Below are 27,550 nucleotides of genomic sequence, written 5' to 3'. Positions count from 1 at the left end.
TCCTAAAGCTGCATTGCTAGGAGCTGGGCCCAGCCGACTCTGGCCGTCAGTGGTTATTGGCCAGTACTTGCTTCTGTAAACAAGACCTCTGATTTAGCTTCTTCTCAGCTTGCTGAGCAAGGTAAAAAAAATAAATAATAATAATTAAAACTTGTAAAATGGAAATAATAAAGGTACTTATTTAATAGGTTTATGTGAGGATTAAATGAGTTAATATAGAAAGTCTCAGGCATGCAGAAAGCGCTGCTGTGACTGTAGTTTTGAGAGTTTCACAGGAGGATTTGGGGGCACCCTCTAAAGTTTGTACTTTGAAGGAACTTGGTTGTGAGGGTCTAAAGAAACAATCTGTAGCTGGAGGAGACCCTCGAGGTCAAGGGGCATTGTTTTACAAGATAAGAGAAACCTGGTCATGGTTCCGGGCTAATCGAGATGAAAAAAATTATTTTTGAAGGACAGGCAGGTTATAAAAGAAAGAGATAATTTGTTGTCAAACTTGAACTTCAAACACCTGAGAATCGTTGTTTATTTATCTTAGGAGTAATTTATGGCATCTCTGCTCCTCTGACCTCCCTCACCAGGGTTAGTTTATTGGGGAGCGTTATTAGGGTGGTGGTTCAAGCTGCCTTCACTCCCCACCCAGGGTGACGTGAGCCAGGTGTGCCAGGTAAACCTGAGTGGCCCTATTGGCTTCTTCAGGTGCTGGACAAGTTGTACTAATAAACAAAATCAGCACCAGACAGTTTGTGTTCACAACATGAATAGTACATTGAGTACTAGAGACCTTCTAAATTAATTAATAACAGGCCCTTCCTCTAGTTAAATGGTCACAATGGGCTTTAGTTTCGGTTTGTTAGGAAGTTGGCCAGATCAGATTTATGTATCTGGTTCAATTTAGAATTACAGAGTTTTTAAAAGTCTGCTTTTAACATCGGTTTCACTTAATCTGCCCTAAAACAGATTATTCTACATTTCTTTGCAGAAAATAACTTTTAAACTTAACTCCATTGCTTTGATCTTCTTTTTGGAAATTTTACTAACTTTCATACCACCAAAGGCCCACAGTACTTACAGTACTTACAAGTAATTGCTCTTACTGAATGTAAGAGCCAGACTCTGATGTTTAAAGTTGCGGTGGAGGGTGTGGTTTTTTTACCTGCTGCTCCTTAGATCTGATGGAGTTTGTTTTGACTGGACAAAGTGTTTTAAAAGAATACAGCCTGATCATGTCTGTTGTTAAACCTTGTTTTAGAAAACCAGAGGTTTACTTTGGTTATAATATCAAAAGTAAAAGACTGACTCTTTTTCAAGGTGTTGTATAATGGAAATGCATATTGTTAGAACAGTGAGAAGGTTGAGTCCAGATCACATGCTTTCAGAAGAAGAGAAAAAGATGAGCTTAGACTTTGTAAAAGCAGGAGATTTCTGAGGCATGTTCTTGTAACACTGGGCCATTGTTTGGAAAGTTAACATAAAATGGAGAAACTTAAAATTAGAAGTATTTTAATTGTAATTTTTCAGTAGGAAAATGAGATCCGAAGAGCATTTCACCCTCTTAGGATGTGCAGAAAGAAAACTAGGGCTAGCATGTCCTCAACTCAGGTCCAAGTTCCTCATCTAAAAGGGTGGAATGAATGTAAAGTTGTCTAAGCAGGATGATGACATGATGCTTTAAGAACATCCAAAGTGTAAAGTACTCAACTTGACCCCGGGAAGCCTACAGAAAGGGTCAGGTCTGTTTATTCTGTTCAGTACAAACCAAAGCTGTGGACTGAATTGCTCTCTGAACCTGGGAAAATGCTGTTTTCCCCTTGATTCGCAGTTACTTGCAAACAAGCAGACTGCTGTACCAAAGTTGCCTCTGCTCAGCTTATCTCTGTGCACATTTCATAGGTGAGGTTTGTGCACGTGTAACTGGACCACACCCACCTCTCTGCGTCCCAGTGTGTGCTGTGTATGTCTCCACAGGGAGGGAGTGGCTTCCTTTGAAACTATTCCGCAGAGAAGAAGGAAAGGCCTTATATTTGAGTCTTTGAAATGTCTGTCATAAGGCCCTCTAGTAATTTTTTATGTTATAATTTTTTTAAAGTTGTTTTTAAATAAATAGTATACACATAGGGTGAAAAATTCAACAGACATAAAAGGACAGTTAAAAAGTAAGTCTTCCTATCATCCCAGCTCTTACCTTAGACAACCACTGTTACACACACATACAAACGCACATACTTGTGCACATACTGGTAGCACAAAATTCAAACAGTTATGCACTCTATTTTTTTTTTTACATATAATAACATATTTTAGACAAGTGCAGTAACACTCTTGGAGGCTACAGCAAGTGGGTTAGAGCTAGAGACCAGTCTGAGCAAGAGTAAAATCCTGGCTCTACTGAAGATAGAAAACTTAGCCAGGAGTTGTGGTGGGCACCTGTAGCCCCAGCTACTCAGGAGGCTGAGGCAAGAGGATTGCTTGAACTCAGAAGTTTGAGGTTGCTGTGAGTTATGGCACAGTGGAGATCTACCCAGGGTGATAGAGTGACACTCTGTCTTAAAAAAAAAAAATTAATATTAAAAAACATTTTAGAGATGGTTGATATTTATTTGGAATAAAAAAATATTATTGGGGTATACAATATTAACCCGAAAAAAATCTCAGTCAATACTAGTTTGGTATGTTCATAAAATATCTTCTGATAGAATCAATTTTAAAAAGAGAGAGGTTGAAAGGGGTTAAGATGAGATTGTTAGGAAGCATCCAATTTTGGTAGATTTGCTGTCTGGAAAAACCTAAAATTGTTGGATAAATATTTATAAATACCTTTGCAAACACATCTCAGAAAGCAGAAAACAAGAGAAAACCCGGAAGTCCAAAAATGGGTGCAAAACACAAATTCAACAGGTTAAGAATGTGCTAGAGCTAGCTAGAAGACCCTGCAGGTGCCCAAAGATATAGTTTGTGTTTAATGAGCCTGTATGAACTCAGGGGTCAAGGCCATGGGCCCATGTTAGATGGAAGGTTAGATCAGGGAACCTTTATAAAGCTATAATTCCTGAAAGGTGAAATTCTCTGTGAGTCATTAGACAAACCTGCCATTCAGAGAGCTCTGTGGGAAGGATGTTTTCTATCTCAGCCTTGGCCCTCAGTGGAATGGGGAAAGCATTTTTGCTTTGAGAATTCAATCATAGGTGCATCCTCGCGCAGATTTAGTGTCAGAATTCACATGACTTGTTTGGGCTGAAACAGATCAAGGGAACATTAGTATAATGTGCTACTGGGGGCAGTGCCTATGGCTCAAAGGAGTAGGGCACTAGCTCCATATACCGGAGGTGGCGGGTTCAAACCCAGCCCGGCCAAAAACTGCAAAAAAAAGCGCTACCATGTTGGACTACCTCAGGTGATCTGTGGCAGAAATGCAAATCCTATGTGAAGAAATGACTTTAAGCCCTGCTCTCAAGGATTTCTACAAAGATCCAAGCAATAGGAGCTGCTTGCTAGACAAAAATCGTAAAAGACAGAAATAAAGAAGGCACTAAGACCTAGAGGTGATACCAGGCCCACAAAGTCTGAATGAGGAGACTGATATCAAATTTATGCAAGAATATGGAGTAAGAATGTGAATATGTTTTAAGAAATAGGAAGATACAGGGTCAGAAAAAGACAACCTGGAAGATTTAACAAAGAAACAAAGAAAATTTCCAGAGAAAAAGAATATATAATAATCAAAATTTAAAACTCAATGGATGAATTAAACAGCAGATAAGATAGTGAAGTGAAAGACTGATCTGAAAGTGACCTTGCATTCATCAAGATAGACCAAGCGATGGGAGCCATGGGAGAGGGGTCAGGGGACACTCAGAGTGGAGGGAGACGACTAACGTGTCAAATCCAAGCGCCTCGAGTGGGAGAGAAGCAATGTGTGAAGCCAATGACACAAAGAGACATTTCATTATGAGGCAACAAGAATGTCTGATGTACATGTGTAAAGAGTTGGACCTCATTAGTAGTCAGGAAATGCAAATCGTAACTAACATTGAGATACTATTTCACACCAGTAAATTGGAAATAATTGAGTGTCTGATAATACTGTTTAAACAAAAACAGGGAACAGCAGGAACTTTCACAAAGAGCAGACAGAAGTGTCAGTGCAACCATCCTGTTACCTGAAAACAACCTATTGAGAGTAAAGACAGTGAATGTAAAGTAAATCAGCAAGGTTAAGGTCATTCAGTCAGTCATGTAACAAGTATTTATTGAGCACCTGAATTAAATAGCTACAGACAGCAGGACATGGCAAATGACCGTGACATTGACAACAACACTTCATCAGAAGAGCTAAAAAAAAGACCACTGTTGGGCTGGAGCAAAGGGAGAGAGAGAGGGAGAGAAAATATTCTGGGGAAGCAGGGGTCTGGGACTGGACAAGGAAGCTTAGGCAAAAGGGCTTCTAGGCCACAGGCAAGAATTCAGGGTTAATTCTAGAACAATGGGAAGTTACTAATGTGCTTTAAGCTGGGCACTGAAATGATCAATAGAACAAAGGTAAAAAAAAAAGAAAAGAAAAAGAGCGTCGAGTAATTATCGTAGTAAATCTAAAAATTCCCTTAGGAAATGGAGTTAAGGGTTCCTGTGACCATGCTTTTTGGTCACGTCCATGTGACGGTGCCGAGAATACTAACTGGGCATATCTTTGCTCTCACTCTGCAAACTCAGCCAGCCTCTGAGATTAAAGGCTTGCTGGTGGTTTGCTTGGAGATGCAGGGAGCATAATTGAACATATTCTACTGCTTTGCAGCCAGAGTAAATGATTTCTCCATTGTTGAGAGTAAAAACCAATTTGTCAGTAAGTAAAGCAGATATGATTCAAAAGAAGCAGAGGGACATGGAGAAGTGCCACGTCCGACGGGTCTGCCTTTTCTGCCGCATTTGTTACGAGACAGTTTCCCCCAGAGGCCCCCTCCCCCTTCTGAAGTTTATGGTGGTCCAGATTGTCAGTGTCTGTGTTTCTTCATGGCTCAAATTCCTTTACTTTTAACAACTTTATTGAGATATAATTGACTAATGGTTAATGGCCCATACTTAAGGCATATGATTTTTTAAGTTTTGATGTAAGTTTGCAGCAAAACCATCACCACAAGCAAGACAATTACATACACATCACTCCCCAAATCTCCGCTCTCTTTGCCCTGACTTGTCTTCCCTCACCACAGGCAACTCAAGTTTAAATGTAATCATTCTTTTAATCAAACTTCCAGTGGGCTTCTTAGATAGGTTGGAATATGATCTTTATTTATTCATTTTTAGAGACAGAGTCTCGTTTTGTTGCCCTCAGTAGAGTGCTGTGCCATCACAGCTCACAACCACCTCCAGCTCCTGGGCTTAGGGGATTCTCTTGCCTCAGCCTCCCGAGTAGCTGGTACCACAGGCACCCGCCACAATACCCAGCTATTTTTTTGTTGCAGTTTATCTGGGGCTGGGTTTCAACCGTCCACCCTCGGTATATGGGGCCAATCCCTACTCACTGAGCCACAGGCGCTGCCCCAGAACATGACCTTTCTGATCAGTTATGTTAACCCAGGTCACCGTAAATATCCTCCATTCGGATAGAAGGCCCTTGGCGCCATCTGCTAACTTGCACAGTTTAAGTTCTTGAGAACAATTTCATTTTTCTAAAACTCCCAGAGTGGAGTATGCTACGGGGAAGGAAACGCCATGGCCCCGGGTCCCGGGTGCCTCCAGCATCATTAATGTTTACGTCCACCTTTTAGATCCCATTTGTGAGGAAGAGGAAGGAACGGTCTCCACAAGGGGCACCTCGGTTCAGAGCATCGAACTTGTCCTCCCACCTCACGCAAACCATCACGGGAATACCTTTGGTGGCCAGATTATGGCTTGGATGGAGACAGTCGCGACTATTTCTGCAAGGTTCTTGGTTTTTACTTTCGGCATGTGATTTGGGGACGAGTCAGGAGAAAATAGAAAGGCCCTGAGCTAAGTTCTCGGGCTGGTCAAGGAAAGGATGAGAAAAGCTCTGCTTTTATCAAAGTGAGAAACTCTGTATTGTTCACTTCCTTACCTTAGAGCTAATCTCTCCTTTTGTTTGAAGGTGAATGTTTAAATTCTCAGTTCAGCAATAAAAATGAAGTGACAGTTCTAAGACTTTATTCTAAATTATGAATATTGATTCTATGACGCTGAAACTCTTTGTGATGATCCTTTATGACGAAGGAAACACAGAAGAGAACTAAAAGGCAGTGTTCACGCTGAAGATAGCCCGTCTAGTTACAAACCTAAGAGACAATTTTACAAGTAGGTCTGACCATTGAAGGTACTGGTTAAAAGCCATGGTAGCCAAAGAATTAACAAAAAAATAAGAAGAAAAAGAGAGAAATACTTGGAAGAATACTTGTAAAGGATCTTCAATTTCCAAAGGGCATTTTATTCTTAATGGAATTGAGCAGCGTTAGGGAACACTGTGTCTTCTGAAAATGCGTTTCAATAGGATCTGCCTTTCTGACAGTTTTCATAACCACTGAAAATCGTTAAGGTTTTATTTTCCCCAAATTAAAAGAAATTTATTATTAACATATCTAAAATTAGAAACCTGTAGTTATCCTTTCTATAAATTGTGCCCAAATGAGAGAGCTTGTTTTTAAAATAAGATTGTCATTCTTCATGACAACAAAGCCTCGGACCCTGTCCTATTGTGAAGGCTTACGATGTAATTAACTGTGAAGGAATCTGTTCGCTTGGTGTGGGCACAATGCTTCAGAGTAACTGAATGATGACAGTGGGAATCTGAAATGTGGAAGTAACTTTCTGAAATTAAATATTATTTATAAATATTTCAGAATTCCATACATGCAAAAATTGTAAAATGTATATCTTGTAGCCTGTCAGGCCTGGCTCAGCAATCCAGGTCATTTTTCTGTGGAGGGTAATTTTGTCTTCTATGCTGTGGGTGAGCAGGTTACCTGTGAAGCTAGGGAATGGGTGTGAACAGCGCCAGAGACTCTAACCTGGGATCACAGCTTTCTGGGACTATAGTCATGAGCTGTCAGGAGGAATATAACTCTCAAATCAGAACAAAAGGCATTGGTTTGCTTTCTGGAGAGTGTCCCCTAGGGAACAAGACCGGAGTGGCACTGATGCCCTGAGAGCAGAAGCACCACGATCTTGGTAAAGACCTCAGAATATTCCCAGAATATTTGCAGGTGGTGTAAGAACCACCCCCAACGCACACAGTCCAGTTTATTTACTTCACTCAAGTCATAAGAGATGTTCACTTAGGTAACAGGTCGAGCCTGGTCTGCCGGACCCATTCAATGAATCAGTAGTTTGTGAAAATACTTTGGAAAATGATCACTTTCTTTTCTCTCCTTTTCTCTGTTTCCTTAGCCGCCTGTGTCGGGTGCATCCCTTCCTGAAGTCTGTGGATATGTTTAAGTTCCGGGGACCCTCTACAGTCGGAGACCGTCTTGTCTTCAATGCCATTGTTAACAATACGTTTCAGACCTGGTAAAGCATGCTCTTAGGCTGCTAGAAACCAACTACACTGTCCATTGTGTTTTGGGTTTGGGGGGTTTTTTTGAGACAGAGTCTCACTCTGTCACCCTTGGTAGAATGCCCTGGTGTTACAGCTCACAGCAACCTCAAACTCTTGGGCTTAAGCGATTCTCTTGCCTCAGCCTCCCAAGTAGCTGGGACTATAGGCACCCTCCACAGAACCCAGCTATTTTTGTTGTTGTTGTTGTAGTTGTCATTGTTGTTTAGCAGGCCTGGGCCAGGTTCAAACCTGCCAGCCTCAGTGTATGTGGCCAGCACCCTAACCACTGTGCTACAGGCACCGAACCTTCACTGTCCATTTTTAATTTTTTGTTTTTATTTCAATCTGGAGGTAAATCTTGATTACTCTAAAATAATGAAATTGCTTCTAATTTTTTAAAAAACTTCAGTCACTCTTCAAGATCTGTAGACAAACATTTTATTGCTACTCTGCTTGGGCCCTCCTCTCACTAAACAAATCATGATGGGCTGGTTTTTGTCTCAGAACAGTCTGACTTCTGTGAACAGTTCCCAAATTCATCCTAGTTGGCCCAAGATGGTCCAGTCTGTACCTGTCAGCCCGACATAATTATTAACTTTTCATTCTCCAAAGCGTCCCAGTGACTAAATAATAAACCAACTCATAATGAAACTGTTATTAACCACCCTGAACTCCAAACCTCTTCCCAGATACTTTTATTATTCTTGAAACACAATGACAAGATTTAATTTAGTATTGTTTTCTTTTTAAATGTAAAAAAAAAGTTGTGTTTTCTTTTTAGAAAAAAATAGTAAAAAATAGTAGTTAGAAAAAAATAGTATGTTTTCTATCTAATTTGTGTTTGACTTTTTCTAAATATAGAACTATTATTTTTTAAGGAAGAAAACTCGGCTTTGGCACAATTTAACACCCATCCCCATAGCTAAAATATTTTCAAGAATGTATATAAAGGCCCAACTGGGCAGCGCCTGTGGCTCCGTGAATAGGGCACCAGCCCCATATGGAGGGTGGCAGGTTCAAACCCCACCCCGGCTGAACTGCACCAAAAAAATAGCGGGGTGTTGTGGTGGGCGCCTGTAGTCCCAGCTACTTGGGAGGCTGAGATAAGAGAATCGCCTAAGCTGAGGAGTTGGAGGTTGTTGTGAACAGTGACACCACAGCACTCTACCAAGGGTGATAAAGTGAAACTCTTGTCTCTAAAAAAAATAAATAAATTAAATAAAGGCCCAACTGGCCTTTTTCCCATTTGAAAATGGAAAAGTAAAGTGGTCTACACAAAGTGACCCATCGACCTGAAATAGATTTTTTGTAAGAGTTGTGCAGATTTGCTGACGACAAAGAAGAAAACCCAGGGCCCTCATTCCCGCGTGGCGTGGAGGAGATGGTGCTGGAGGTGGGCAGGGAAGCTAACGGCCACGCTGTCTTTGCCCACTGCCCTGCATTGTCCCTCGCAGTGTTGAAGTTGGAGTTCGCGTGGAGGCCTTTAACTGTCGGGAATGGGCCGAGGGTCACGGCCGCCACATCAATAGCGCTTTTCTCATTTATAATGCTGTTGATGATAAAGAAGAACCCATCACATTTCAAAGAATCAAGCCCATTTCAAAGGTCAGTTATCAATGAGCTTCCATCATCAGACCTATGGGGCCAGAGCTCTACCCAGAATCTCCTCCCACCACCACCACCAACCTCCTTGGCTATTTCTCCTTGGTTTTCTTTCTTTTCTGCATCACAGAATAAAATGGACTTTTTTCACTTTTGCTCCAAGTCCCTCTGATCATTGGTTAGAATGACGGAGGTGCTGAAGACCCCACCTCTACTCACCTGCATGGCTGAATCTCTTTTCTTGTTTCCTTCCCTGCAGCTCTTAACGCTGGGCCACATTCATCAGACCTGTCTTTCCCTCTCCTGAAATTGCCTTATTGCCAACATTCACATTTTCTAAAAATTCCATACTGAGATTTATGTGCAATTTTGATGACATCAATTATAGTAATGGCCACTTAATAACAGGAAGAAAATAGCTGTAAAGGTTGCACTTCTGTCCAGGCAGCTGCCCTTTCCAGATTCAACGCAGAGGTTCTGACTCGATGAGGAAATTCACATAGAGACACGGCATCCCAGTTAGCCCTTTCAACTAACTTAGGAGAAGGGTACTTTAGGATTCTAGCAGGACTATGTTAGAAATGTATTGATTTTACTCTGTTTCTTATTAAAGGATGATTTTAGACGCTACCGGGGCGCTATTGCTCGTAAGAGAATTCGCCTGGGCAGGTAAGAGACAGGAGGTATAGGGGCTTTCTAGAATGTTCTCTGTGTGCTAACTGCAGGAGAAAGAGTTGTCATTTAATATTTTAATTTTTTTCCAGAAAATATGTTATTTCTCACAAAGAAGAGGTTCCGCTGTGCATACACTGGGATAAAAGCAAGCAGGTGACAGTTAATGATTTGGGGCTCTTCGTTAGAAAACTCACATCATTACAAAAACAGGAACCCCTTTGCCTAACTGATTCCGGTTGTGCCTACACAGGTTAGATGAAAGGGGAAATTATATCAACCAGTCATTCCAAAATGAAACAAAGCCAAGCTCTCAGTTACCGGTTACCACGCAGGGCCTCCCTGTCTTGTCTGATTCCTATGTGCAGTTCCCAAACTGTCAAGTACGATCCCACAGCACAGCAGACCAGGATCCGGTGTCTCACTGTGATTCATGCTGCATGCCATGCCCACCAGCTTGCTATTTTTATAAAATAATAACAAAAGTGCTAGCCATATGAATGTTTTTGACCATAAAATGGAAAGAAATTCAAGTTTACTTATTACACATTGATTATAAGTCATACTGAAGGGTAATCTGTCTTCAATCAGGACACCACTTAAAATGATACTCAGTTGTTAAGCTACGGTTACCTCGACTAGATTCTAAATCGAGAGTTTGAGATGAAAATATTACGTGGTCTGCATTTTAATTCCAAGCTCAACACGATCACTTTGATTCAACGTAGACCTCCTCTAACAGTGCCCATTTTTTAAGCAGAAAAGATTTGATCCCATATCTATGCACTGACCTCACAGCTTTTATGTGTGTTTTAGGCTTCGTTGAGTAATGGCAATGTGGAGGCGCTCAAAAAACTGGCGGCCAAAAAAGGCTGGGAGGTGACCAGCGCTGTGGGCAAGGTAGGAGGCGTCCAGGGATTTGGGCAGCCCGTTGCTCAGCACAAGTGAAGGTTGTCCCGGGGTGGTGGTGGTTCTGCTGCATTCCCTGTTATTTTCAGGAAGATCAAAACATCTTTGGAGGAAGCTATTTCTAAGAGACAAGCATCTTTGCAGCCCTGTCCCTCATGCTGGTTGATTTAGAGTCCTTCAAATACACCCCACACCCTAAGCTTAGGTTCTTACATCCCACCCCCACTGCTCCCTCTACTCAAATCCAATCTGGTCTGTAAGATCCAGGACAAACCCTTCTTTCTCCAGGAAGCCCCTCGTGCTGCCCCTGACTTAGTGAGCTTCTCCCTCAGTCACAACTTTTTTAACATAAACTTGTCGATTAATTCACTATTAATTCACTATTAACTTGCCCATTAATTCACACACTATCTTATGGCATTTCCTCCATGGCTTCCTGGAGGTGATATTTCATCCTTACAAAGCAATTTCACTTTTTACACGTGATCATCTTACTGGTAAGTACATGATAAACTTTTTTAGAAAAAAGCCTTGTTTGGATTTCTTTGTAGCTCCCTTAGCACCTATTATCGTGTTTACATGTCTTCAGATTTAAATAAACATATATCATTAGGATTTTAATTTTATCTAATTTCAGAGGTTAATTGGGAGACCCTCTGAAGCTCATGTCCACACTAACTAGACCAGTGTTTTTCAACCTTTTTTATCTCATGGCACATTTGAACCTATAGTTACATTTCTGCAGCGCACTTAAATTATGTTGATTTAAAAAAAAGAGTTAATAAAAAAGAATACACTTACTGTGTTTTGAACTTCTTTCAAAGATAATTTAATTAATGATCTTTAAAAATTTTCATGGCACACGGGTTGAAAATTGCTGAACTAGACATAAGCTCTCTGAAGGCTGATGTGCTCACCACTAACCAGACCAGAGCGCTTGGGAAATATTCAGCAATGCTGGCTCTCTGCCTGTGCTCAGGATTCAGTATGCACTGATTTCTATCACCAGTAAAGCAGTCACTTGTAAAATGGGATGACCACATGTCCTGATTCTCCTGGGACAGCTCTGGCTTATCCCTGAAGCCCCATCAAACAGTGTTTAGTGTTCCAGTTTGGATGATAAGTCATCTAGTCATTTCGCCCTAAATTCTAAATGAAGTCAGCTGCTACTTTGTTGATTCAACTCTGACTTTACCCCCCTAGTGGGTTTTGTTTTTATGACTTCTTGTCCTCACTGCAGAATCCTTAGGGTCTTCCTTACCCCTCCGAAGCCAGTCGGGTTTCTGCCTCTGCTTGACTCGGTGATGCAGGAACACAGGGTCAGCAGCACCAAAGCCTTTGTTTCTTTTTCTCTCTCACAAAAGATGCTTCAAAACGTTGCTTTCTTTCACTAATATAAAATCTGCTCCCTTCATCACTGCTGACATCAGAGCAGTCAGGAGCAGCAGTAGAAAATACAAATTTATGTCTGCAATGAAGCAAAAGACTGTATTTAGTGAAGTTGTATAATCTATTAAAAGTTCAGTTCTTTGGGAGGGTGTGAGCAGAAACAAACCCACACTAATAAATTTGCTAATGTTGTACGAAGCCATAAAGGATTCTTAATTTTTATACTGATACTTATTAGTGGATATTGTATAATTAAAGAAACTCTTGTGGTATCACTGTTGATTTATTTGTTTATTTATTTTGAGAGAAAGTCTCACCTTGTCAGCCTCAGTAGAGTGCCATGGAGTCACAGCTCACAGCAACCTCAAACTCTTAGGCGTGAGTGATTCTCCTGCCTCAGCCCCCAGGTAGCTGGAACTACAGTCGCCGCCATAATGCCTGGCTAGTTTTTTTATTTTTTTAGTAGAGACAGGCTCTCGCTCTTGCTCCGGCTGGTCTTGAACTCCTAAGCTCAAACAATCCACCTACCTCGGCCTTCTAAAGTGCTGGGATTATATGCATGAGCTACTGTGCCTGTTGAATTTGAACCCCTTCTTTTTAAAATTATATTTATGATAAATGTTACATTTAAAAAATCTTATAAAAATTGTTTTTCTATCTTCCTCCTCTCTCTGAATTTTTGCAACTTTTATATATTTTTAATTTTAAACTATGGTTCTATTTTTTATGTCACCTTTTAGCTGAATAATTCTTATAACACAACTACCTATTAAGAATCATAATTGTTTCAGGGTTTTTAAATGGATAATTTTTTTGCTATAACTTAGATAGTAAAAGTCTAAGACTTTTTGAATTTGTAGTGAAATTGGACAGTGCATATGGCTTTAACTCACTTTCAGTTTCCGAGTAGAAAGACAGAACTAATTTCAGTAGTAATACAAGGAGCAAAGGATATATATTGGAAATTTCACACATAAAATGGGAGAGCTAAAGAATAATTATCAGGTAGTTTATAAATAAATGAGCAACTGTAGGGCTTAAACTATTGCTCTTAAGGCAATTCAAAGTGATTTACAGAAAACTTCAGAGAGGGGATGATTCTTAGCTTCTTAAAGACAGTGGTAAGGAGTAGATTGCTGAAGGAGAAGGAGGGTTTGCCAGGCCGTGGGTAGCTTGAGCCAAGTCCTCCTGGTGGAAATTAGTATGAGTGGAGATTGGCCTGACAGCTTTTTATGTAAGGAGTAGGTGAGGATAGGGTGGGAAAATGCCATCTAAAGTCAGAATGATACAGACCACCTAAAAACCTTCATGCAGGACAGAACCCCAGTGTAGGAAACAGAGCAGAGAGGGACTATTCTTGTGAGAGCTGAGGGAGAAGCTGGGCCCAGAACACCCCCTGCCCAGATCCCAGCCCCTGAGCCTCTGTGGTGATCTCCAGGTACCTCCAAGAAAAATTAGGCTCCCCCTAGGCTGCTGTAAACACTACTTTCAACCTTCTTCCCACAATGTAGTCTCAATGACATATTTGTGAACAGATGGTACAAAAATTCTAAAATTTGTAGTTATTTCCCCTTGTACTATTTGTATAAGACATCCAAAGCCAAATCCAATCGGAATCTTACCTAAAAGATCTAAAAATTACTAATAAAATGTTAGCAAGCTCTAGCAGATTTTAAGCCTTACAATAAGATTCATTTTATAGAATAAAATCCTCTAACCACCAAATGATAAAGAAAACTTTAAATCAATTACAAAGGAATTTTACCTCTATTCTCCCGAGCATGAAGAGGAGCTCCTTTTCTTGGAGAATTGTTCCCAGAGGATTTTTTCACTAAGCAAAAGCTGGCCTTTCCTAGTAGGGGTCTGAGGGGATAAAACCCACCTGCTGCATCCCCTCGTCCACTTTGCCTCAATATTGTTGATTTAGACGGCAGGGCAGTGGGGACCGGCAGCTACCCTCACCTTGGGGGAAGCGTCAGAACTTCAACCGCCCATTCAATATGGTGCTTGCCATTGGCTAAGTGCAGTGAGCTCCAGGGGCAGAGCTAAGCGGTGCTTGCTTTGGCTCCAAGATGCAGCAGCAGCAGCAGCATGTGACAGTAGCCTCAGCAGCACCTCTCTGGAAAACTGGGTGGCTTAAAAATCTATTGTCGCACAACTCTGAAAGTGGGTAGTTTGAGATCAAGATGCTAGCAGGATTGGTGCCTTCAGGGGGTGTGAGGGAGGACCCATCCCCTGCTCCTCTGCTCCTGGTGGTTTGCTAACAGTATTGCTAGCAGTATTTGACGTTCCTTGGCTTGTAGATGCATCACTGGGTCTCTGCTTCATTTTCCTCTCTCTCCACATTCTCCCTGTGTGCTTGGTCTATGTCCAATTTTCTCTGAGGCAGAGTCTCACTTTGTTGCCCTTGGTAGAGTGCCATTGTGTCACAGCTCACAGCAACCTCCAACTCTTGGGCTCAAGCAATTCCTTGCCTCAGCCTCCAGAGTAGCTGGGACTACAGGTGCCGGCCACAACACCCAGCTATTTTTAGAAATGAAATTTCACTCTGGCTCAGGCTGGTTTCAAACCTGTGAGCTCAGGCAATCCTCCCACCTCGGCCTCCCAGAGTGCTGGGATCGCAGGTGTGATCCACCATACCTGGCTAATTTCCCCATCTTATAAGGATGTCGGTCATCTTGGATTATGGGCCCATCCTACTGCAGTGTGAACTCATCTTAACTAATTACACTTGCCATGACCCTACTTCCATACGGGGAAGTTAGCATTCTGACTTATACATTTGGGGGCCAGGACACAATCTACGTCTCACTCTACCTTGTTCCACTAGGGAGGAACATGGCTGCACCCAAGGCTGGAAAACGACCAAGGCTGTGGGTCTTACACTGGTCACATGCCCTCAGCTCCTCTGAGATTGTACAGCCCTAGAAGCCTGGCCTACAGCCACCTGGCCACCAAGCAATAAGGTGACTAATAATCTGATGATCTGTTCAGATTTACACCAGGGCTGGGGGCAAGGGTAGGCATCCATGCTGTACAGGGCGAGTCTCACCAAACAACTGGAGCCCCAACACTAGTTTTCTTGGTGTTTCACAAGAGCCCAAGGCTCAGGTCATGTCTTCCTTTGCTCTTTGAATTCAAAGACCAGCTTGGTCCCAACTCAATTAGAAAGGTCAAATGGCAAATGCAAATAGTCACTTTCTAAGCTGCTTTAAGTTAATTTCCCATTTCTTCATTCTCTTATTGATATTTGTGTTTTAATAAAGATCTCTCCTTTGCAGCCTGATTTTTCTGTCTACTTGATTCCTGCAATGAAATCCTAACCCCATCTTTGTCTTCTCACAGCTCGTTGCTATGGGAATGGCTAAATGAATGAAGCATCTTGAGAGAGATGGACCAAATGGGCCGGCTAGAAGTGTGTTTTTACTGAATACACATTTCTGTTTGTTGTCAAAAACAGTAGAAGGAAAGCTCGAGTAGTGAGGACGCATGAATGTTTAACCAGTGATTTTCAACCATCCTAATGCCGTGGCCCTTTAATACAGTTCCTGTGGGTCGTGACCCACAGGTTGAGAATCGCTGGTTTGGGCATATGTCACATGGCTCCCCAGGACAGGCTTCTGCTTACCTAAGGAGCAATATGGGTCACAAACGCAGGAATTGGCCTCTGAGAGGAGGAACCCAGCTGATTCAGAAACAAGAATGCTTTGTGCTGAAAAAATATGGTGCCTCAGGGGCCCTGTTGAGAGGCTGAGTTGCTTCTAGGGGTAGCTGGCTTGTTCCCTGGACTCCCTGGGTGCACTTGAAGACACACCTGACCCCCTGGGAAGGTGCCCCGGCTCTTCAGGGGGCTGAGGCCATGGCCTGCCCAGTAGTCTGGGATATTTTCCATTGTTTTGGGTAGAGGCAGAGAACCATCATAAAAAAGATAAAGAGAGAAAAGCTAATGTTTTTTTATTTTTCATGAGAAAAATAGCATAATAATTAAATAACCCACCTTCAAGTCACATACTGTTTGGAGGACACAGGAATATAGCATCCTGGTGAGATCTCCAGCCATCCAGGTATCGGTGTAAAATGGCCATTATTTAGCTTCATTTTATCCAAGTAACAAGATGACCTAGCTGGTGCGATCAGTCTACGTCTACATATATATGTAGGTGTTTTTTAAAGTAAAAACATCATTTTCTTTTGTAATTTGATTTTTTGTCATTTTCTTTTAGATAAAAATATATACTCTGGAAGAACAGGATGTCGTATCTGTGTGGGTTGAAAAGCACGTGGCCCGCCCAGCCCACGTGGCTTATCATCTCTTGTCTGACTTCACGAAGCGACCTTTGTGGGACCCCCATTTCATGTAAGACCAAATTTAGAAGTTTTCTTAGTCAACCCTGACATCACGTAAAAGATGACCTCCATATTGCAGTCCCTCTCCCTTGCCCAACATACGGACCGTTGTTTTATTACTAAAGAGTATTTTGTACAGTTTGCTTTACACAGACTCTGACATCAGGCAATACGGAGAGAAGTAAAACAAAAATGATTACACCCACTGATTTATCGTCAAGATTGAGTTGACACACTTTACCCACATCTAGTGTAATCCTACCAATAACTTCGAGGCTGATATGATTTCCATTTAGCAAGAGAGAGTTTCTGAGACTTGCCAAGATTGCACAGACAGCAAAGTGACCGCCCAAAATTGGAACTCTGGTCTTTCCACACACTGCCTCGCTGCTCTTGAAGAAGTGACTACTGAATTACCTTCCCACTCTGCGTATTTCCTTCTTTTTCTGTGAACCGGCACTCTCTGCTGAGAAGCTCAGGTGAAAGGCACTCCTTCCTGCTCTCCCTGTCCCATCACATCTCAGCTCCTATCAGCCTACGACTCTCACTCTTAACTGCACCCCGAATTCAATCTCCTCCACACCCCATGCTTTCCTATAACACAGTACAGAGCTATGGACCCTGGCCGACTGTGCTGAGGTCCAGCCACTTGGCCACAGCACCCTCAGGGCCTCACCCCTGTTGAGGGGGAGAGGTTGGTGAATGGGCTTCCTGTTATATTAAGAGTTACTGTTTACTTCCCAATCTTGACAAGACAGAGGTTCATCTTCAGAATTTCTAAAACTCACTGTGATTAATGCCATGCAATAGGTTATCTAAAACCACTGAAGTGAAACATCTCTGGGGTTATGGGTTACATTTGCATAGATGCCAGAATACTACATCGCAGTTAATGCTATCATAATAAAACATTCTGAGAGAAGAGGGAGTTTTAATTTTCTTGCATTGATTTTGTAGATACTCTATAAGCACAACGCCTAAACAATGCCTAAACTTTGGTGTTAATTCTTTAAAAATATTTCTCCCACTATTCTCTGTGTCACTTGGCATTCCAGCCCAATTGAACTGGAATGAGTGAGGGAATGAATGAGTTAATTCTAGTTCAACTAACTTTTCTTGTACATCTACTATGAGTCAAGTACTACACCAGGTGTTTTCATTTTTTTTTTTTTATTCCACATTGATATGAGGGTACAAATGGTTAGGTTACATTGTTTTCATTTCTAAGATAAAGTTCAAGTTGTAGTTGAGCCCTTCACCCGGAGGGTTGTGCAGAACACCCTCACATCGGGCACCTCTCTCACATCATGAGACCCCACCAGTCATCCTCCTTCCTCACCTCTCTCTCTTTCTCTTTCTCTCTCTCTCTCATCTCTCCTCCCCCTCATTACACTGTATTTGTGTTTTCTTTCTTGTGGGTGTGTAGTTGTTTATATTTTAATTTCATATTAGTATTGAGGGCATTGGATACTTTTTTTCCATTCTTAAGATATTAAGATACTTTACTAAGAAGACTGTGTTTCAACTCAATCCAGGTAAGCACAAAGGACATAAAGTCTCCTTTGTTTCTTATGGATAAATAGAATATATTCCATGGCATATATACCACATATATACCACAGTTTGTTAATCCATTCATGGGCTGAGGCACACTTGGGTTGCTTCTACATCTTGGCAATTGTGAATTGAGCTGCAATAAACATTCTAGTGCAAATGTCCTTGTGGTAAAATGATTTTTTTTCTTCTGGGTAGATACCTAGTAATGGGATTGCAGGATCAAATGGGACCCCAACTTTTGGTTCTTTGAGAATTCTCCATACTTCTTTAGAGAGAGGATGTATCAGTTTGCAATCATACCAGCAGTGCAAAAATGTTCCCTTCTCTCCACATCCACACCAGCATCTGCAGATTCAGGATTTTGTGATGTGGGCTAATCTCACTGGAGTTAGGTGATATCTCAGAGTGGTTTTGATTTGCATTTGTCTGATGATTAGGGATGATGAGCATTTTTTCATGTGTTTGTTGCCCATTCACCTGTCTTCTTCAGAGAAATTTCTGTTCAAGTCCCTTGCCCACTTATTTACTTGAATCCTCACAATAACCCCATAGACATTATTATCTGTATTTTACAGATGAAAAAATGAAATGATTTGCTTAGTGTAACATAGCTAGCAAATCACAACCTAAGAGGCAAAAGAAAGTTCTTTACTCCAAACATAGTGCTCTTTCCAACATACGTGTACCACATTTCTTTACCTGATTAGTCCTTCTTTGACTGCTCATATAATTTACCACTCTAAAACGTTCTCACTTGACCCTAGAGAAAAATGATCTTGTGGCAAACAGCTCAATACCTTTCTGAAATACTACATATTAAGGGCAATGAATTTAGAGTCACCATCCTCCCTCCATTTGGCCACATCCTCCCTCCATTGCCCACAGAATTATTCCTTCTGATCAAAGAGTCATTCCAAAGGTAGACTTTGAGCACTTTTGCCATTCTTCTGTATACACAGGTCCTGTGAAGTCATAGACTGGGTGGGTGAAGATGATCGGATATATTACATCACCTGTCCTATAGTGAATGGTGACAAGCCCAAAGACTTGGTAGTGCTCGTATCACGCAGAAAGCCTCACAGAGATGGGTGAGTATGTGCAGCCCGTGTCGTAGCAATATTTTACAGTACAGGATAGAAACTAAAAGTTGATGTGGAAAATCAGGAAGTCATTGTAGGTATTTCTGGTCTTGAATAATGTTTATTTGAATTGTTCCTAGGTGAATTTTTAGCTATTATTTAAAAGTCTGATAATAATCCATTAGGTACCATCTGTGTACAAAGCACTATGCAAGAATCCTAAAGCTGTTCACTTTCCTATGTAGGTGTGAAACTTAGGGTTAGTAAGACTTCAAAACATTCCATTATCGGTAAAAATGCAGTGAAAGCCAAAGCACCAGGAACTGGTTTACAGTGCACAAGGGCTCGACTGTGCTAACCATCCATCACGGCTGGCTGACAGCTGCTGTCCAGTGGAGTGCCCAAACTCAGCTTTTCCCTGTCACCACATGCTCAGAGCATGGCATCTAGGTACTGAAGGGAGGTGTTCCAAATAGTCCTACACATGTGTGAATATTAATACATTTCAGTGTAGTATCATTTATTACAGTGTTTCTTAACCTTTTTTGATCTCACAGCACACCTGAACCTATAGTTAAACTTAGGCGGCACATTTAAATTATGTTGATCATAAAAAAGAGTAAAAATATATATATACTTACTGTGCTTTGAATTTCTTTTGAAAATAATCTTTTAAAAATTCTGAGGCACACCAGTTGAAAATCACTGATTTATTATGCCAACTGAAGTTTCATCTTACAAATTATGGTAGATCCATACATGGTACAAAGTCCTGGGCCTTCATTAAAAAGGCTGAGGGAGCCATAGAGCCAGTGGATACAGAAACACTGCTAGAGATTTATTGCTAAGTGAAAAAATCGATTATAGACCAGTATTTGTAAAATGATCTTACTTACATAAAATCTATACATGTATATTTGCCTATACAAATGTTATTCCTATACATTTATGAAAAGGTTTAGAGGGCTACAGATCAAAATGTTAAGAAGAGTAGTCACCTCTAGGGTAGTGAACAGGATTGGAGTGAAAATGGAGTTCAAAGTATTCTTCTATTCTCTTCATTCTTCTATGAGGTTCTCCACTGTTTGAAGGTTGTTTTTTTTTTTTTTTTCTTTTTAAACAATGGGTATTTTTTTTTTTAATCCAAAAGGAGAAGAGACTGAAACTCTTTAGGTCACATTAAAACTTTAATTTGGAGGCTAACTCCAGTTTTGTGGAGTTAAATGTATTCTTTTTTTTTTTCTGAATCAAACATTCTATTTTTTATTAAAATCTTCAACTCTAATAGGGGGCAATATATTATGCTCCCTGTACCCACATAGGGGATGTCACTATTTTGCTACTATAGAATTCTTTTTTTTTTATTAAATGATAACTGTGTACATTAATGCAAAGATGGGGTACAGTGTAGTGTTTTCATATATAATTTGAAATATTTTCATCAAACTGGTTAACATAGACTTTGTGTCATTTACTTAGTTATTGTGTTAAAACATTTATACTCTAGTTCTAGAAAAATTCACTTGTACCCTTGTTAGACAGACCATATTCTTAATGGAGTTAAAAGTATTCTATTCTCTTCATTTTTCTATGAGGTTCTCTACTGTTTGAAGGTTGTTTTTTGGTTTTTTTTTTTAATCAAAAAGGAGAGGAGACTAAGACTCTTTAGGGCACATTAAAACTTTAATTTGGACGCTAAACTCCAGTTTTGTGGAGTTATACAAAGTACTGTATATGTAATTCTTTTTTTTTTCTTTTTTGAGACAGAGTCTTACTCTGTCACCCAGGCTGTAGTGTAGTAGCATCACTGTAGCTCACAGCAACCTCAAACTCCTGGGCTCAAGTGACCCTCCTGCCTCAGCCTCCCAAGTAGCTGGGACTATAACAGTAGCTTATGTTATCATTCTTGGCTAAATTTTCTATTTTTTTGTAGAGATGGGGTCTCACTCTTGCTCAGGGTCTCAAATTCCTGGCCTCAAGTGATCCTCCCACTTTGGCCTCCTGAAGTTCAAGAATTACATGCATGAGCCACTGTGCCTGGCCTGTAGATGTAATTCCTAGGCAGAAAATACTTGTGGCCCTTATTGCCATCTCCTATCTGGAATGTAGCCATAGAGAATATCTCTGATGCAGGCCACTCACCTCGAAGATCTGGGTAGCTTTGCTCCTACCTGTATAGATAATTGCATTAACTCTAGGAATTCAGTTTTACCAACTGTTCTTCATTTCTCACAAGAACTTAGAAAGTGTCTTATCTTTCAGTAACACCTACATGGTGGCAGCGAAGTCAGTCATTCTGCCCTCCGTCCCACCATCTCCACAGTATATCAGAAGTGAAATCATATGTGCTGGATTTCTCATCCACACCATTGACAGCACTTCATGCACTGTAAGTTTGATGAAACACTGGCAGTTGGCTCCATCAGATACAGAAAAGCCCCTTAATCTACCCTAATTAATTGTAGCCCTATAATTTGTGTCCACCCGAGAAGAATCTGAAGGTGATCCCCTCAGATCATCTACTCCAGAAGGTCCCCAGAAGATTAGGGACATAGCCTCCCCTACCCTAACAAGATTCAGATCCCTGATTGAAAAAGCTCCAAGTCGGTAAGAAATTAAAATACTGTATTTTCTTTTGTACACAGGTATCTTACTTTAACCAGGTTTCTGCTAGCATTCTGCCTTACTTTGCCGGAAATCTTGGCGGCTGGTCAAAATCCATTGAAGAAACAGCAGCCTCCTGTATACAGTTCATAGAGAATGCTACTGATGAGGGGTCTCTAAGCTCATTTTAGATGGTCAACTTTCCATCACCTGTACTTTAAATGCCCACTTTTAATTCCAAGCACCCTTAGCCAAGATACTTAACAGCTTTAAAACTCTGTTTTAGCTAATCTGAGGCTCTGCCTCTTTCAGGGGCACAGAAAATTGAAAATTGCCTGTACATTCAATATTGCTTATTCCAGAAAATGGCACACATTTAATTACAATTATCATAAACATTTTTAAGTTACAGAGGTGAAATGTGTGTTCTGTTTGAAATTTTTAGAAATTGTGTGAGGTGTGAAATGACGATTTGCTAAGTTGAGTGGTTGATGAATGTGTGACATTGCTCCACGTACAGCCGGGGTCTGTGTGTCAGGACCGTCTGACAAGATATATTACCTAATAGTACACGTTCTAGAGCTTTAAATTAGGAAGGCATTAAAACATAATGGAATGCAATCAATTTTAGTAATCGGAACAACTTTACTAGTGTCATTTAACATATTCCAGGTGGCCGACCAATTTAGTATCTATTGCTGTCTATACACACACAGAGTACCTGCCAATGTGACATTGCAGAGGAGGAGCGCATGGGCGGAGCCCGTCTTTCCTAACCATTACATCAGTGCTCCATTCTCTAGGCGTCAACATTCATTGGTCTACTCTGGGATCTGTCTTAACTGGGAAGACAGACCAGCACGTATCAAGTTAGCCTCCTCTGAAGGACAACTTCTAAAAGTTGGAGGAGCTTTCCATTAGAGGTTAAAGCACTTACCAGGTTAGATACATCCTGCTGGCAGTTTGCCAAATGTCCACCTCTGCTCCCCTGCCCAGTCACATGTTCTAAGCCTGGTTATAATTATTTTTATTTTTCTTGTTTCAGCAGATTTTCACTTATATAAACGTTGGACTGTTCTGCAATTTTATGAGTTAACATTAATACACAATAAGAAGGGTGGATGGGGGGTAGTGCATGTGGCTCAAGGAGTAGGGTGCCAGCCTCATATGCTGAAGGTGGTGAGTTCAAACCTATCCTCGGCCAAAAACTGCAAAAAAAAAAAAAAAAGAAGAAGAGTGGGTGTGTGGATTTAAAGGATTATACTTTATATTCTGGAAGTAAAACAATTTTTGAGGACCTTTTTGCCTTTAAAAAGAAGGTGAACAAGATTAGTAAATACAATATCGTGTGCCAAATTTCAGACCTCACCTATAAATTGAGATACCTCCAAATAATGTCTGCCTAAAATAGGTCTTTGAATCTGTATTTTTTGAAACTTTTTCCTGACTAGGGACAGAAACATTGTCAGGCTGAGGGAGTGTAGTGACTTCAGCTGGATCACTTTGAAACACAAAAATGTTCCCCACTCTAACTTACAACGCAGTCTGTGTCTGTATTCTCCAATATGGTAGCCACTAGCCACATGAGCTATTTAAATCAAAATGAACTAAAATTAAATAAATTAAAAAATCAGTTTTTCTGCCACTCAAGTCCCATTTCAAGTATTATTCGTCACATATGGTCAGTGGCTACCATATTGAACAGTACAGATTCAGAACATCTCCATGATCACAGATATTTTAATTAGGGCCAGACGATTGTTTGTCCCGGGCTTATAATGCAGTCAGGTCCTATTGTTTTCCCATTTTCACCTGTCTTAGTACCAAACAATCCTTTCCATCCTTTCTAAAAGATTTCACTTTTATGCTTCTGAACAAAAACACAGGACTCATCCACCTGTGGCTCTTTCTGGATTATTTGGCATAGTCTAAGTTGAAGTTCGAGACTACAGGACTTTAGAAACATTAAAAGGGCCAGCATGGAGAGGAAAAGATAATAGGGCATCCAGGCTCTACTTTCAAAACATTTGAAATCTATTGTGTGAAACAATCCCACAATTAACCAAGGCATCCCAGTTGTAACATTCAATAATTGCCCTTTAGTGGGACTATGTCTGATCACTCTTTCATTCACTCAGTGAATACAGACTGAGAGCTTTGTCTAGACTCTCAGGCACTGTGGGTACAGCATGGAAGAGAAGTGTACTGACCACATTCTAAATAAAATAAATAATATGGAATATTCAAAGATATGTTATATGGAAAAATACAGCAGAGTAATGATAATGAGTGCCTGAGAGGGAGTAGGAGGTAGGGCTGAATTTTCAGCAGGGTGGTCAGGGTAGGCTGCGTTGAAAAGCATGTGACAAAAGGCAGAGAGGGAGTGAGCTCTGAGGAGCTCTCAGGATGCAGCAAGCTTCCTGCAAAAGGACTGGCCAAGGCAAGGCCCGACAGGGGAGTGTTTCTGGCTGGTTCTAGGAACACAGAGAAGCTGATGAGATTGCAATAGAGCAAGAGATAAATAAAGACAGCTGAATTAAAGACCGCCTTCCCTACTCCCTTTGGTGCCTAGGCTTTAAGCAAACATGATTGCTGCAAGGGTAAGCCACTAACCTGGTTCATCAGTAGTCAGCCCTCTGGGAACCAAGGACAGAGGAAACTTAGAAAAATGTAGTCATGTTTATTTTTTCCTTTGGAGTGTCAAAGTGAAGTGTCCTTCAGGAACAATGGAGATTTCATGCCCCTTTTGATGGTAAGGGTTTTCATATGCTCCTAACAGGACTGAAAGCTTTTTGATTAAGAAAGGAAGCTCATTCCTATTAATTCTTCCCGGTTTTAATGCAACCTAGCTGCTTATCTGCATTCAGTCTTTTTATATTATTTTTGTTTTAGAAAAAATCTAGAAAAAGAAATATGAAAATTGATCAGAATATAGTCTACTCTATACTCAAACATCTTTAGGCAATGATGAATACTTTTAATAAAAATTGAAAGAAACTAGAATATTTTTATGTATACCATCATTTTAATTTATATTTCTTATTACACATTTAGGAAATAACCTTGGAAATTTTTACTGGCATATTATAGTGGTATTTTTGAAAATATATGTTGAAAAAGTGTACATATAGGAATATATTTTGTGGTTTAGAGTACATTATTAAAATGAGAACTATTATATTTATTATTTATATTTGAAAGTAATATGACTATTGAGACAGGTAGCTCACTTTGAACCCCGAGTGGTCTTGAACATTCTTACTGTGCGTGCCAGGCTACAGGATTTGTCTGTCTCCTGATTGACAACAATTTTTGTCATTAGGCCTTTGAAGAGCTAAGTAGGTCAAAGTGACCACAGCATGACTTCATTGTAACTGCTCACTCTCTGGACTGAGGGAGCCTGGCTTATTTACTGTTGCAGTACTTGCTACTTGCTCAACATATTCTGGGGTCTGGGTCCCCAGTTGTGATACAAATCCCCTATGTCTGCAGCATTCATCTAGGCCTGTCTTGTCATCTCTGTAGGACCTCTGTATGCTGCTTTCTGTGTTACTAAGTAACAGTTCTTTGTCTCTGAACCCAGAATCTCATGTCTTCTGCCTACACCCACAAAATATTAACAGACCAACTAATTAGCTTATTATTGCAGCTTGATTCACAATCACCAAGAAATAGAAATCAACCCAAGTGCCCATCAACACATGAATAGATTGACAAACTGTGGTATATGTATACCATGGAATACTATTCAGCCATTAAAAATATGGAGACTTAATATCCTTTGTATTTATCTGGATGGAGTTGAAATACATTTGTAGTAAAGCATCACAAGAATGGAAAAGCAAGTATCCAATATACTCAGTACTAATATGAAACCAATAGATAAGCAACTCACACCCACATGAGAGAAAAACACAATTGATTTCAAATGGGGAAGAGGGGAGTGGAGGGAAAGGGAAGAAGGGATGGAGATTGGTAAGCTCTCACCTAAAACAGACAATATAAGGGTATACGGCACATCTCCTGAGTGAAGGGCTCAACAACTTGAACTTCACCTAAGAAATGCAAACATACAACCCAATCACATGTACCCATATATTAATCTGAAATAATTTACCAAAAAAAAAAAATCTCAGGCCCTTTATAATTCTTTTTTTTTTTTTTGAGACGGACTCTTAAGCTGTCACCCTGAGTAGAGTGCAGTGGTGTCACAGCTCACAGCAAGCTCAAACTCTTAGACTTAAGTGATTCTCCTGCCTCAGCCTCCCAAATACCTGGGATTACAGGTGCCCGCCACAACTTCTGGCTATTTTTTTTTTTTTTTTTAGAGAGACAGACTCTCACTTTATCATGCAGTGGTGTCACACAGCTCACAGCAACCTCCAACTCCTGAGCTTAGGCGATTCTCTTGCCTCAGCCTCCTGTGTAGCTGGGACTACCTGTACAGGCGCCCACCATAACATGTGGCTATTTTTTTGTTGCAGTTTGGCCAGGGCTGGGTTTGAACCCACCACCCTCAGTATATAGGGCCAGCACCTTAGAACACAGGCACCGCCCCACCTGGCTATTTTTTTGTTGCAGTTGTCATTGTTGTTTTAGCTGGCCTGGATAGGGTTCAAACCCAACAGCCTCAGTGTACATGGCTGACGCCCTACCCACTGAGCTACGGGTGCTGCCAGGCCCTTCATAATTCTTGAAGTAACCCATCCAGATTCAAAAGTCAGGGAAATATCAGATTGAAAATACCTTTCTCATTTTCTAACTCTCAGTTTATATAGGATGTTTATAAGGATGTTTATAAGGATGTTTATAAAGATGTTTATAAGGATGAAGTACCATATAAAAATTACATACCTGATACCATCTTTCACTTTTCATTTAGCGATTTTCATGGCATTCAAAAATAGAATATAAAAGAAAATTTCAATCATTTATGCAATCCATTCCCCCTTTCCACATTCTCTCTTCTTTCCTTGCCCAGCTTACATTATGTAGCCCGTGATTATAATCACTCCCTGGAAAACATTGCACCTTTCTCCATTCATTAAACTTTTCTGACAAAACCCACACTGTGGTTAAATTATTAAACTGGGGTTAAATAATATTTCACCCTGTGCTGAGCAGCTAAAAATTGTGTACTGGTTTTAATTTAAATGTATGACAAAAATTTCAAAAGGATATTCAGGAGACTGATAATACTACTCCATTTCTCTGTATGATTGTTATTTCACATTGCTGCTTCTCCCTCAATCTTCTCAAATCTCCTAGCCTGACTCAGCTCAAGAACTGGAGAAAATTGAGAAACTGTAAATCATTTGGCAGGAGTCCTCTCATAGCCCCAGCCATGCACCTTCCACATCTTTGCCTTCTCTCCTGCTACAATGGGTGAAATATCTCGACACCTAGCAAGGAACAGTTTCTCTCCTTTCTTAGTCTACGGCATCCTTCCTTTGATTCTTTTTGTTCTCTATTTCAGGAGTTTCTTTACCTCCATTGGATAATTTCCATAGATAATTTCCACTGGTATCTCTTATAACAAAACAAAACGATACTTTGAGCTCCTTTCCTAAACTTCACCCCATCTCTATTCCAGTTATATGCAGGTGTGGTCTTCATATCCTAATTTATCTATCTAACCACACTCTGCCTCTGCTTCTCCACAAAGACCTCTCTTATCAGAATAACCAGTGTCCTCCCTATTGCCAAATCTATGAGCCTGTCCTTGACTTATTTAGGGTTAGGTGATCTCTCAGGGTGGTTTGGATGTGCATTTCTCTGATGAACTAATCACATTTTTAAAGCCTCCTCTTCTTCTCCCTCCTCCACCAGACTATCCCAGGGTTCCGTCCTC

The 27,550-nt window shown here is 40.6% G+C and overlaps 1 protein-coding gene across 1 annotated transcript in view; it reads left to right on the top strand.

The window, feature by feature from the left end:
• The window catches only part of ACOT12 (acyl-CoA thioesterase 12), a 54,881-nt gene extending 32,771 nt beyond the window's left edge, over positions 1–22,110 (top strand). Inside the window, exons 6-15 of the mRNA XM_003785956.3 lie at positions 5,763–5,919; positions 7,393–7,512; positions 8,995–9,145; positions 9,756–9,811; positions 9,907–9,970; positions 10,631–10,714; positions 16,336–16,469; positions 18,976–19,104; positions 21,358–21,484; positions 21,741–22,110. Of these exons, the coding sequence (XP_003786004.1) occupies positions 5,763–5,919; positions 7,393–7,512; positions 8,995–9,145; positions 9,756–9,811; positions 9,907–9,970; positions 10,631–10,714; positions 16,336–16,469; positions 18,976–19,104; positions 21,358–21,484; positions 21,741–21,890 (1,172 nt within the window). The 3' untranslated portion in view covers positions 21,891–22,110. The remainder of the gene's footprint in view (positions 1–5,762; positions 5,920–7,392; positions 7,513–8,994; positions 9,146–9,755; positions 9,812–9,906; positions 9,971–10,630; positions 10,715–16,335; positions 16,470–18,975; positions 19,105–21,357; positions 21,485–21,740) is intronic.
• Positions 22,111–27,550: the final 5,440 nt, after the last annotated feature.

The sequence above is a fragment of the Otolemur garnettii genome, unplaced genomic scaffold, assembly GCF_000181295.1.
Source record: "Otolemur garnettii isolate 467f Iridium unplaced genomic scaffold, OtoGar3 scaffold00017, whole genome shotgun sequence".
Classification (NCBI taxonomy): Eukaryota; Metazoa; Chordata; class Mammalia; order Primates; family Galagidae; genus Otolemur; species Otolemur garnettii.
The sequence above is the reverse complement of the archived record's forward strand: the minus strand, read 5'-3'. Positions and strand labels throughout refer to the sequence as shown.